The sequence below is a fragment of the Mobula hypostoma genome, chromosome 3 (assembly GCF_963921235.1).
Source record: "Mobula hypostoma chromosome 3, sMobHyp1.1, whole genome shotgun sequence".
Classification (NCBI taxonomy): domain Eukaryota; kingdom Metazoa; phylum Chordata; class Chondrichthyes; order Myliobatiformes; family Myliobatidae; genus Mobula; species Mobula hypostoma.
Window position 1 is genome coordinate 218,436,718 of NC_086099.1, and position 12,594 is coordinate 218,449,311.

Sequence of the window (12,594 nt, forward strand, 5' to 3'; positions counted from 1 at the left end):
TCCTTTTAAGTGCTGTGATTGTATCAGCCTCTGCCACTTCCTCTGGCACCTCACTCTAGCTATGCAACTCCCTTGGTGTGAAAAACTTGCTCTTAAATTCAGATTGTACTCAAATTTCTACCCTCTAACCTTAAACTTGTGCCCCCCTGCTTCTAGACCCTGCCTTGGGCAGAAGTTCCTATCTATCCTACTATCCATCCTTGTGAATTATAAGGTAACCCACCCCTCAGCCTCTTATATTCCAATGAGAATAAAACATAACTATCTAAACTCTCCTTATAACTACGGCCCTCCATTCCAGCTACATTTCAGTGAATCTCTTCTGCATTCTCTGTTGCTACTATATCCTTCCTGTACACAATGTTTAAAGTGTGGTCTAACTGTAATGTCAAAAAGGGAACTGAATTAGTGATTGAAAGGAAAATATTGCAGTCCTTTCTGGAGAGACCATCCAGCACAGTGTGAATTAAATAGCAACTTCTGTGTTGTAATTTTTCCATAAATCTGTTAAAATTATACCTCATTTGTGAATGAAAGAAAATAGGAATAAAGCAACATTAATGGAGAATATGCTTGAAGAAAAAGAAAGATGACACTCACCAATATAAAATGTTCCTGGGACTTCTAAGTATTCACTCTGAGTAAAGTTGTTAACAGCACTAATTCTGAACTGATAAGTAGCTCGTTCTTGCAAGGCACTCACTGTAAACTCTTGTGCCTCTATCCTTTCTGAAGTGTGGCATTGTGTCCAGGTATTGCTTCCTATTTTTTTTCTTTGGACTATGTATCCAGTCACGGGGGTAGGTGGCACATCTACAGGCAGTGACCAGGCCAAAGTAACCGATGTTGCTGTCTTTTCTTTGACCACAGGGTTGACTGGGGGATGTGGTGGAACTTTCCGGGGAGCTGGGAAAAAATACACAAATATTATTATCTGTTTTCACTTAGATACAAAAGAGTCTTTTTTCTGTTGATCAGTGAAAAAAAAAAGCCAAATTAAATCCATTGCAGTTCAATGTTGTAAAACAATAAAACATTAAAACTTCCAAGCAGGATGAATACCTTTTATAGGCACTGTACATATCTCAAAGAGGAAGAAATATTCAAAACGAAAGATGACATAACCGTGGCTAACAAGAGAAGTCAAAACCAATATAAAAGCCAAAGAGAGGGCATATAATAAAGCAAAAATTAGTGGAAGGATTACGAAGTTTTTAAAAATCAACAGAAGGCAAATTAAAAAGTCATTAAGGCAACAAAACTATAGGAAGGATGTCAACAAAATAGAGAGAGTACAGAGAAGATTTACTAGAATGTTACCTGGGTTTCATCACCTAAGTTACAGAGAAAGGTTGAACAAGCTGGGTCTTTATTCTTTGGAGCGTAGGAGGTTGAGGGGAGACTTGATAGAGGTATTTAAAATTATGAAGGGGATAGATAGAGTTGACGTGGATAGGCTTTTTCCATTGAGAGTGGGGGAGATTCAAACAAGAGGACATGAGTTGAGAGTTAAAGGGCAAAAGTTTAGGGGTAACATGAGGGGAAACTTCTTTACTCAGAGAGTGGCAGCTGTGTGAAACAAGCTTCCAGCAGAAGTGGTTGAGGCAGGTTCGATGTTGTAATTTAAAGTTAAATTGGATAGCTATATGGACAGGAAAGGAATGGAGGGTTATGGGCTGAGTGCAGGTCGGTGGAACTAGGTGAGAGTAAGCGTTCGGCATGGACGGGAAGGGCCGAGATGGCTTGTTTCCGTGCTGTAATTGTTATATGGTTAAAGATTGAATACCAAAGTAAGCTAGCCAATAATAGTAAAGAGGATACCAAAAGTTTCATCAGATACATAAAGTGTAAAAGAGAGGCAAGCGTAGATATTGGACCGCTGGAAAATGATGCTACAAAGGTAGTAGTAGGGGACAACAAAATGGTGGACAAACTGAATAAGTATTTAGTGTCACTGTTCATTGTGGACGACACTATAAGACCATAAGGTATAGTAGTAGAATTAGGCTATTCAGCCCATCAAGTCTGCTCCATCATTCCATCATGGCTGATCCTGGATCCCACTCAACTCCATAGACCTGCCTTCTCACTATCTCCTTTGATGCCCTGAACGATCAATAAATGATCAACTTCTGCCTTAAATATACCCACAGACTTGGCCTCCACTGCAGTCTGTGGCATACCATTCCACAGATTCACTACTCCTCGCTAAAAAACTTCCTCCTTACCTCTGTTCTAAAAGATCACCTCTCAATTTTGAGGCTGTGCCCTCCAGTTATGGATACCCCGCCACAGGAAACATCCTCTCCACATCCACCCTATCTAGTCCTTTCAACATTTGGGAGATTTCAATGAGATCTCCCCCCACATTCTTCTAAATTCCAAAGAGTACAGGCCCATATGTTAACCCCTTCATTCCCGGAATCATCCTCGTGAACCTCCTCTGTACTCTCTCCAAGGACAATACATCCTTTCTGATATATGGGGCCCAAAATTGTTGACAATACCCCATGTGGCCTAACTAGTGCCTTACAAAAGGCTCAGCATTATCTCTTTGCTTTTATATTCTATTCCCCTTGGAATTAAATGCCAACATTGCATTTGCCTTCCTTACCACAGATTCAAACTGTAAATTGACCTTCTGGGAGTCTTGCAAGAGGATTCCAAAGTCCCTCTACACCTGTGATGTTTGAACCTTCTCCCCATTTAGATAATAGTCCGCACTATTGTTTCTTTTACCAAAATGCATTATCATACATTTCCCAACACTGTATTCCATCTGCCACTTTTTTGCCCATTCTTCCAATTTGTCAAAGTCCTGCTGCAATTGCATTGCTTCCTCAGCACTACCTACCCCTTCACCTACCAAAGAACATAGAAATTTACAGCACATTACAGGCCCTTCAGCCCATAATGTTGTGCCGACCATGTCATAGTCATACTTTATTGATCCCGGGGGAAATTGGTTTTTGTTACAGTTGCACCATAAATAATAAATAGTAATACAACCATAAATAGTTAAATAGTAATATGTAAATTATGCCAGTAAATTATGAAATAACTCCAGAACCAGCCTATTGGCTTAGGGTGTATGACCCTCCGAGGGAGGAGTTGTAAAGTTTAATGGCCACAGGCAGGAATGACTTCCTATGACGCTCTGTACTGCATCTCGGTGGGATGAGTCTCGGTAACCTATTCTAGAGACTGCCTAGAATTTCCCTAGTGCATAGCCCTCTATTTTTCTAAACTCCATGTACCTGTCAAAGAGGCCCTTAAAAGACCCTATTGTATCCAATTCCACCACCTCCAGTGCATTCCATGCACCACCACTCTCTGTGTGAAAAACTTACCCCTGACAGCCCCTCGGTACCTACTTCCAAGCACCTTAAAACTATGCCCCCTTGTGTTAGCCATTTCAGCCCTGGGAAAAAGCGTCTGGCTTTCTACACAATCAATGCCCCTCATCATCTTGTACACCTCTATTAGGTCACCTTTCATCTTCCATTACTCCAAGGAGAAAAAGCCAAGTACACTCAACCTATTCTCATAAAGTGCACTCTCCAATCCAGGCAACATCCTTGTAAAACCCCTCTGCACTCTCTCTATAGTACCCACATCCTTCCTGTAGTGAGGTAACCAGAACTGGACACAGTACTCGAAGTGGGGTCTGACTAAGGTCTTATACAGCTGTAACATTACCTCACAGCTCTTGAACTCAATCCCAGAGTTAATGAATGCCAACACACCATACACCTTCTTAACAACACTGTCAACCTGCGCAGCAGCTTTGAGTGTCCTATCAACATGGACCCCAAGATCCCACTGATCCTCCACACTGCCAAGAGTCTTACCATTTATATTATATTCTGTCTTCAAATTTGACCTTCCAAAATGAACCACTTCACACTTATCTGCGTTGAAGTCCTTCTGCCACTTCTCAGCCCAGTTCTACATCTTATCGATGTCCCGCTGTAACCTTTGACAACCCTCCACACTACCCACAACACCCCCAACCTTTACATTAAGCTCCCTAATAAGATCTGGGTTATTAAACACCCATTCTAAGCTAGCCTTTCCCCAAGTAGACTCAAGCACATTGCTTGAAAAAGCCATCTCATATACAGTCAACAAATTCCCTCTCTCATGATCCAACACCAACCCAATTTTCAAAATCTCCTTACATATTGAATTCCCTGATTACAATTGTGTCATTACCCTGGTTACATGCCTTTTCCAGCTCCCTTTTCAATCTCAACCCCACATCTTGGCTACTATTTGGAGGACTATATATGATTCCCAAAATGGTTTTATTTTAAACTTTGCAGTTTCTTAACTCCAATCTCAAAGATTCAACATTCTCCGACCCTATGTCACCTCTTTCTGAAGATGCATTTCCATTTCTTACCAACACAGCCAGACCACAGCCTCTGCCTCCCTGCCTGTCCTTTGATGTTAAGCTCCCAACTATGGCCTTCTTTCAGCCACGACTCAGTGATGCCCACAACGTCATACCGACCAATCTCTAATTGCACCATGAGTTCGTCCACCCTATTCCAAATGCTACGAGCATTTAAATACAGCATCTTTTGTCCTGCATTCTTCGCCCTTTTGAATTTTACCTTTGTGGTACAATGTAACTCTTGGCTCTGTCTGCATTTGTACCCAATCATTGGCCTCACCTTCCTTACATTCATGTTACACCCATCACCTACTTGTAAACCTGCTGGCTCATCCTCAGCTCTCTCATACTTGATCCCATCCTCCTGCCATATTAGTTTAAACCACTCCCAACAGCTCTAGTAAACCTGCCTGTAAGCATACTGGTCCTTCTCAGATTCAAATGTGACCAGTCCCTTTTGCACAGATCCCACCTACCCCAGAAGAGGTCCCAGTTAGCCAAAAATTTGAATCCCTGCCCCCTGCTCCAATTCTTCAGCCACACATTTATCTGCCACCTCCTTCTATTCGCATCCTCACTGCTGCGTGACACAGGCAGCAATCCCAAGATTACTACCTTTGAGGTCTTGCTTCTCAGCTTCCTTCCTAAATCCCCGTATTCTTTTTTCAGGACTTCCTCCCTTTTTCTACCTATGTCATTTATACCAATATCTACCACGACTTCTGATTGCTCACCTCCTTTTTCAGGACATTGTGGATGCATACAGAAACACTGGGGACACTAGCACCTGAGGCAAACTACCATCCATGTTTCCTTTTCGCATCCCGAGATTCGCCTATCTGTCACCCTGACTATAGAGTCTTCTATTATTGCTGCCATCCTCTTCAGTTCCCTACCCTTCTGAGCCACAGGGCTGACTCAGTGCCAGAGGTACGGCCATCATATGGTGAAAGTTACAGGTGTCAAGGGTCATGAAGTGTGTAAAGTTACCATAATTACATAGACGGTGCTTGGGAAACTGAAAGGTCTGAAGGTAGATAAATCACCTGGACCAGGTGGTATACACCCTAGGGTTCTGAAGGAGGTATCTAAAAAGATCGTGGAAGCATTAGTAACGATCGTTCAAGAATCACTAGACTCCGGAATTATTCTCGAAGAATGGAAAATTGCATGTCATTCCACTCTTCAAGAAGGAAGAGAGGCAGAAGAAAAGAAACTATGGGCCTGTTAGTCTGCCCTCAGTAGTTGGGAAGATGTTACAGTCAATTATTAAGGATGAGGTCTCAGGGTACTTGGAGGCATATGATAAAATAGGCCATAGTCAGCATGGGTTCCTCAAGGGAAAATCTTGCCTGACAAATTTATTGGAATTCTTTGAAGAAATAACAAGCAGGATAGACAAGCAAGGAGAATCAGTTGATGTTGTGTACTTGGATTTTCAGAAGGCCTTTGACACGGTCCCACACAACAATAATAATAAACCAATTTAATCAACTTTAAAGTTATCATGGAAAAGGATAGGGATGGATCAGTAATTAAGGTCTTAAACTGGTGGAGAAAGGAAGGGTGGTGGCCAATATTCCCTCTAATTTATAATGACCAGTGTGCGCAAAAATCTTGTACTGTACAATTTTTTGCCCAGTGACATGTGCGCACTGAATAATTTCTTCAATAAAAACAGTATAAATAAGCCAGTTCTAAAATCTGCAGACAAATCATCGCAAACCCCACGTTGTCAGCACCATCTGCATCAGAAACTGGAAAAGGAAATGTAATTGTGTATGACTGAGAAATATACTTAACATGCCAACAAGGTAGAGGGTGACGACCTCTTTTGCACAGTTCAAGTTCGTTTGTGCACTAATAGCAAAAGATGTGTGGACGCACACATGCACACACTTTAGAGGGAACATTGGCAGTGGCCAATTTCATTAACATAAGGGAGGACTTGGCAAAGGTAAATTGGGAGTATCTACTTGCACTATGTCACCATTTGCACAGTAGAAAGAATCCAAAACCATCATGCTCTTGTCAACAGTAAAGCCAAGGATGACAACTATAAGGAACCCCTAGATGTGACGGCCACTAAAAGTTGGAGAAAGAGAAGAAAAGTATGCGACAGACAACAATTAATGGGGGAGGGTCTGTCAAGAGTAGTAAAATTTCAGAGAGGTCTTTAAAAAGGAAAATCAGAGTGGATGTGTGCATGGAGCCAGTAGATGTAAGTGAGGTTCTAGAAAAATGTTTTTCATCCGTATTCACAAAGGAAACAGATTCTGTATTATGAGAATTCAGTCAAGGAATAGGTGAAAGTCTATTGCAGTTCTCTGTAAATAAAGAGATGATTCTTGATTCAGGCTGAAAAGTGGATAAGTCAGGATTGGATGAGATAGATCCCAGGTTGCTATAGGAAGCAAGGAATCAGATATCTGAGGCCCTAGCTGAAATCTCTTAAATTTTGCTGGAAATAATTGAGATACCAGATAAGCTGAGAACAGAAAACATTGTTACACGCACAAAATACTGCAGGAACCCGGCAGGTCACCCTGATAGAAATGTCACTCCACTCTTTAAGGGAGAGAGGCAGAAAAAAGGAAATCATAGGCCAGTTAGTCTGGCCTCAGTGATTGGGAAGACGTTGGGGTCGATTATCAAGGATGAGGTCTCAGGGTACTTGGAGGCACATAATAGGTCATAGTCAGCATATTTTCCTCAAGAGAAAATCTTGCCTAACAAATCTGTTGGAACTCTTTGAAGAAATAACAAGCAGGATAGACAAAGACAAATTGGTGGATGTTGTGTACTTGGATTTTCAGAAAGTCTTTGACAAGGTACCACACAAAGCTGCTCAACAAGTTAAGAGTATATGGTGTAACAGGAAAAATACTAGCACAGATAAAACAGTGGCAGATTGGCAGGAGGCAAAGAGTGGGAATAAAGGGAGCTCTTTTTGGTTGGCTACCTGTGACTAGTGGTGTTCCACAGGAGTCTGTGTTGGGACCGTTTCTTTTTACATTATATGTCAATGATTTGGACGACAGAATTAATGGCTTTGTGGCCAAGTTTGCGGACGATGCAAAGATAGGTAGAGGGGCAGGTAGTGTTCAGGAAGTAGAGAGACTTAGACAGATTAGGAGAATGGGCAAAGAAGTGACAGATGAGAAACAGTGTCTGGAAGTGTATGGTCATGCACTTTGGTAGAAGAAATAACAGGGTTAACTATTTTCTAAATGGACAGAAAATACAAAAATCTGAGGCACAAAGGGATTTGGGAGTCCTTGTGCAGGATTGTCTAAAGGTTAATTTTCAGGTTGAGTCTGTGGTGAGGAAGGTCAATGGAATAATAGCATTCATTTCAAGAGGACAAAAATATAGAAGCAAGGATGTAATGTTGAGGCTTTATAAAGCACTGGCGAAGCCTCACTTGGAGTATCATGAGCCGTTTTGGGGCCCTTATCTAAGAAAGGATTTGCTGACACTGGCGAGGGTTCAAAGGTGGCTCATGAAAATGATTCCAAGATGGAAAGGTTTATGATATGAGGAGTGTTTGATGGCTCTGGGCTTAATCACTGGAATTCAGAAAAATGAGGGGGGATCTCATTAAAACCTTCTGAATGTTGTAAGGCGATAGTGTGAATGTGGAAATGAGGTTTCCTATGGTGGTGAAGTCTGAGACTAGAGGACACAGCCTCAGAATAGAGGGACACCCACTTAGAACGGTGATGAGGAGAAATTTCTTTAGCCAGAGAGTGGTGAATCTGTGGAATATGTTGCCACAAACAGCTGTGGAATCAAAGTCATTTGGTACACTTAAGGCAGAGGTTAATAGATTCTTGATTAGTCAGGGCATGAAGGGACACAGGAGGAGGCAGGAAATTGGGATTGAGAGGGAAATGGATCAGCCATGATGAGATGGTGGAGCAGACTCGATGGGCCAAATAGCCTAATTCTGCTCCTATATCTTATGATCTTATGGTCAGGCACCATCCAATATACAGTTGATTAGAGAGGGCGAGAAAGGAAGGAATCTGATAAGGGAGTAGAGTGGACCATAGGAGAAAGGAAAGGAGGAGGGGACCCAGGGAGAGAGGTTACAGGCAGTCAAGAAGTAGTGTGGGAGAATAGAAGAGGGGTTGGGGGAAGGAAAAATCTTTTCAAGGAAGGAGAAACCGATATTCATGGCATCAAATTGGAGGGCACCCTGACAGAATATAAGGTGTTGATCCTCCACCCAGGAGGTAGCTTCATTGTGGCACAAGAGAAGGCCATGGACCAACAGGTTGGAACGGGAATGGGAATTAAAATTACAAAGTTTAGCCACCAGGAAATTCTGCTTTTGGTAGATAGAGCAGAGGTGCTCGATGAATCGGTCCACGATGAATCAGTCCACCGATTTGCAGTGAGTCTCATTAATGCAGAGGAGGCTGCATTAGCAGCACCGAACACCCTAACAGATTTGCAGGTGAAATGTTGCCTCTACTGGTAGCACTATTTGGGGCCCTGAATGGAGGTGAGGCAGGAGAATGGGCAGGTGTAACACTTTGGCTGCTTGCAGGGAGAAGTGTCAAGAAGGAGATTAGTGGGGAGGGTTGAATGGACAAAGGGATCACCGAGGGTGAAATCCCTGTGGAAAGTGAAGAGTTGGGGGGGGGGGGGAGGTAAAGATATGTTTGCTGGTAGGATCCCTTTGGAGTTGGCAGAAGATGCAGAGAGTGATGTATTGGATGCAGAGGCTCATGGGGTATTAGGTAAGGACAAAAGAATTCTATCACTATTGAGGCAGTGGGAAGATGGGGTGAGCATGGATGTTCGAGAAATGGAGGAGGTGCAGGTGAGGGCAACATTAATGGAGGAGGAAGGTAAACACTGTTCTTTGAAGGAGTAGGACATCTGTTGTCCTGGAAAGAAAAGCTGTACTATTTGTCTCACCAACATAGTAATAGTGTTAACGTAAGCACCCTTGGCTCAAATGTGCACTGTTCTTTTTTTTGGAAAATGTGAAATTAACACAAGTAAAGGAAAAGATTTGGGGAAATTTCGGACCAGAAGAGATACATGGAAATTAGTATTCAACCACTATTATTAATATTTTATAACAACTATTATCATTATTTAGTTTAATAGAGTGGAATTACAATTGCACATAAACAACTATTTGAGTGCCTAATTATTTTCTATGTTATCTCAACGTGCACTTGTGAATGTACAAGTTAATACAGATTTACTCATATAAAAAATGGAAAAGGTTATACATGTGAAAAAAAGTTTGTGTATTACTTGTGAATACCTTATCCAAATAAAAATAAAATTTTTTAAAAAAGGAAAGGAAAGCTGTGTCTTGAGAACAGATAAGGGAGAGACAAAGGAACTGAGAAAATGGAATAGTATGTTTAGAAGAGACAGGTTAGGAAGAGGCATAGTCAAGAAAACCATGGGAATCAGGAGGAATTATAAAAGATGTCAGTTGACAGTCTGTCCCCAGAGATCGAGACAGTGAGATCGAGAAAGGGGAGGGAGGTGTCAGATTAGACCAAGTGAATTTAGGGACAAGATGGAAGTTACAGGCAAAGTTGCTGAAGCAACCCCAATGTAGTCATCAGTACAGCAGAGGGTAGAGTTGGGGAGCAATACCAGGTAAGGCTTGAAACATGGACTGTTCTACATAGCCAATGGAAAGGCAGGCATAGCTGGGGCCCACTAGAAAACAATGGTCCCATTTTTAAGAAAAGCCGCATGGGAAAAGCCTTTAACAATAGACCTTACATCTTCACACCTGCTGCTGGGGAAGCACAGAGTCTTAAGGCCACACCCACTCCCACCATCACCCTCCTGACTAATGCTCACTCTCTCAAAAATGAAATTGAAAACCTCATAGCAAGATTGCAGTACAAAAGAGACATCAGGAACTGTTGGGTACGCTGCCTCACAGAGACACGGCTCACCCCCAGCACTCCGGACATACGCTCCAGCCCAAGGGTTTTACCTTCTACTGCATGGTCAGTAGCATCATAGAGTCATAGATAAGTACAGTGCAGAAACAGGCCTTTTGGCCTACCTAGTCCATGTCAACTAAGTTAAAGGCAGAGGTAGCAGCATTTGTTTCATGATTAACTCAGCATGATGCACAGACGTGGTGATTTTATCTCAGCACTGCTCCCCCAAACTGTAACAGCTGTCCGTCAAGTGTTGTCTAATCTATCTGCTCAGGATGATTTCCACCATCAATCTGGTTGTAGTGTACATTCCACCAATGGCAAACATCAAGCTGGCACTGGAGGAGCTAAGCATCATGATCAATAATCATGAGGCAGCACACCCAGATGCCTTCCCAGATATTTGCAGCGTAATTCAAACAAGTCAGCTTGAAGAAATCTCTGACAAACTACCACCAACATGTCATCTGTGGAATCAAAGGAGCCAATAGACTTGATCACTGTTACACCACCAACACTATGCCAACCCACACCCGTACTTTGTCAAGTTTGATTACTTGGCTTTATGTTTACTACACATCTATACAGACAGAGACTGAGAGCCTCAGCACTAGACATGAGAACCGCAAAGGCAGGATCAAGGGGGTGGAGCAGCACTTACAGGACTGCTCTGAATCATTAAACTGGGCCATATTCAGGGATTCTTATTTGGATGAATCCTAAAAAGCTAGTTTTATTTTTATATGTATATTCAATACTGATATTTTTTCATGTGAAGTTATACTTATCATAATTCTTCAACATTTACTAATTTTCTATAGAGCCTACTCACACAATTGTATTCCTGTTATAGAACATAGAATAGTACAGCACTGTACAGGCCTTTCAACCCACAATGTTGTGCCAACCCTTAAACGCTGCCTCCCATATAACTCCCCACCTTAAATTTCTCCATACACCTGTCTAGTAGTCTCTTAAATTTCACTAGTGTATCTGCCTCCACCACTGACTCAGGCAGTGTATTCCACGCACCAACCACTCTCTGAGTAAAAAACCTTCCTCTAATATCCCCCTTGAACTTCCCACCCTTTACCTTAAAGCCATGTCCTCTTGTATTGAGCAGTGGTGCCCTGGGGAAGAGGCGCTGGCTATCCACTCTACCTATTCCTCTTAATATCTTGTATACCTCTATCATGTCGCCTCTCATCCTCCTTCTCTCCAAAGAGTAAAGCCCTAGCTCCCTTAATCTCTGATCATAATCCATACTCTCTAAACCAGGCAGCATCCTGGTAAACCTCCTCTGTACCCTTTCCAATGCTTCCACATCCTTCCTATAGTGAGGCGACCAGAACTGGACACAGTACTCCAAGTGTGGCCTAATCAGTGTTTTATAGAGCTCCATCATTACCTCAAGACTCTTAAACTCTATCCCTCGACTCATGAAAGCTAACACCCCATAAGCTTTCTTAACTACCCTATCTACCTGTGAGGCAACTTTCGGGGATCTTTGGACATGCGCCACCAGATCCCTCTGCTCCTCCACTCTACCAAGTATCCTGCCATTTACTTTGTACTCTGCCTTGGAGTTTGTCCTTCCAAAGTGTACCACCTCACACTTCTCCAGGTTGAACTCCATCTGCCACTTCTCAGCCCACTTCTGCATCCTATCAATGTCTCTCTGCAATCTTCGACAATCCTCTACACTATCTACAACACCACCAACCTTTGTGTCGTCTGCAAACTTGCCAACCCACCCTTCTACCTCCACAACCAGGTCATTAATAAAAATCATGAAAAGTAGAGGTCCCAGAACTGATCCTTTTAGTTTTTACATATTTTTATATTATATATTTTTTCATATACACCTGTAACATTATATTTAACACATAACACCTATAACCTGTTAAAACATAAATATTGACTGTATATCAGAATAATTAGTACAGTTGACAAAAAAAATACTTTACAACAGAGACAATGGAGGGTGGAGTCCTCTGAGGTAAATGAAAGTCACGTGGGCAACAAGCAGAAAAAAGTTGAGAACCACTGAGATATAGCATATCTCTAATCCCAGCTGAAACATAAACTGAGTTGCATGCATTTCAACATAGCAGGGTGAACATTAGGACTCAAATGGATATGAGGATCAAAGGAAGGAAGATCCTCTGGACCAGGAGTTCCCAGTCTGGGGCTCATGAACCCCTCAGTTAACAGTAAGGCTCCATGGCATAAAAAAGATTGGGAACCCCTTCTCTGGACGAC

General features: G+C 42.2%; 1 protein-coding gene across 7 annotated transcripts in view; it reads right to left on the bottom strand.

Moving 5' to 3' along the window:
* obscnb (obscurin, cytoskeletal calmodulin and titin-interacting RhoGEF b) overlaps window positions 1-12,594 on the bottom strand; it is a 487,178-nt gene that overhangs the window by 452,100 nt on the left and 22,484 nt on the right. For all 7 annotated transcript variants that reach the window (XM_063044498.1, XM_063044500.1, XM_063044497.1 and 4 more), the window contains exon 4: window positions 601-906. In XM_063044498.1, coding sequence (XP_062900568.1) covers window positions 601-906 — 306 coding nt within the window. The remainder of the gene's footprint in view (window positions 1-600; window positions 907-12,594) is intronic.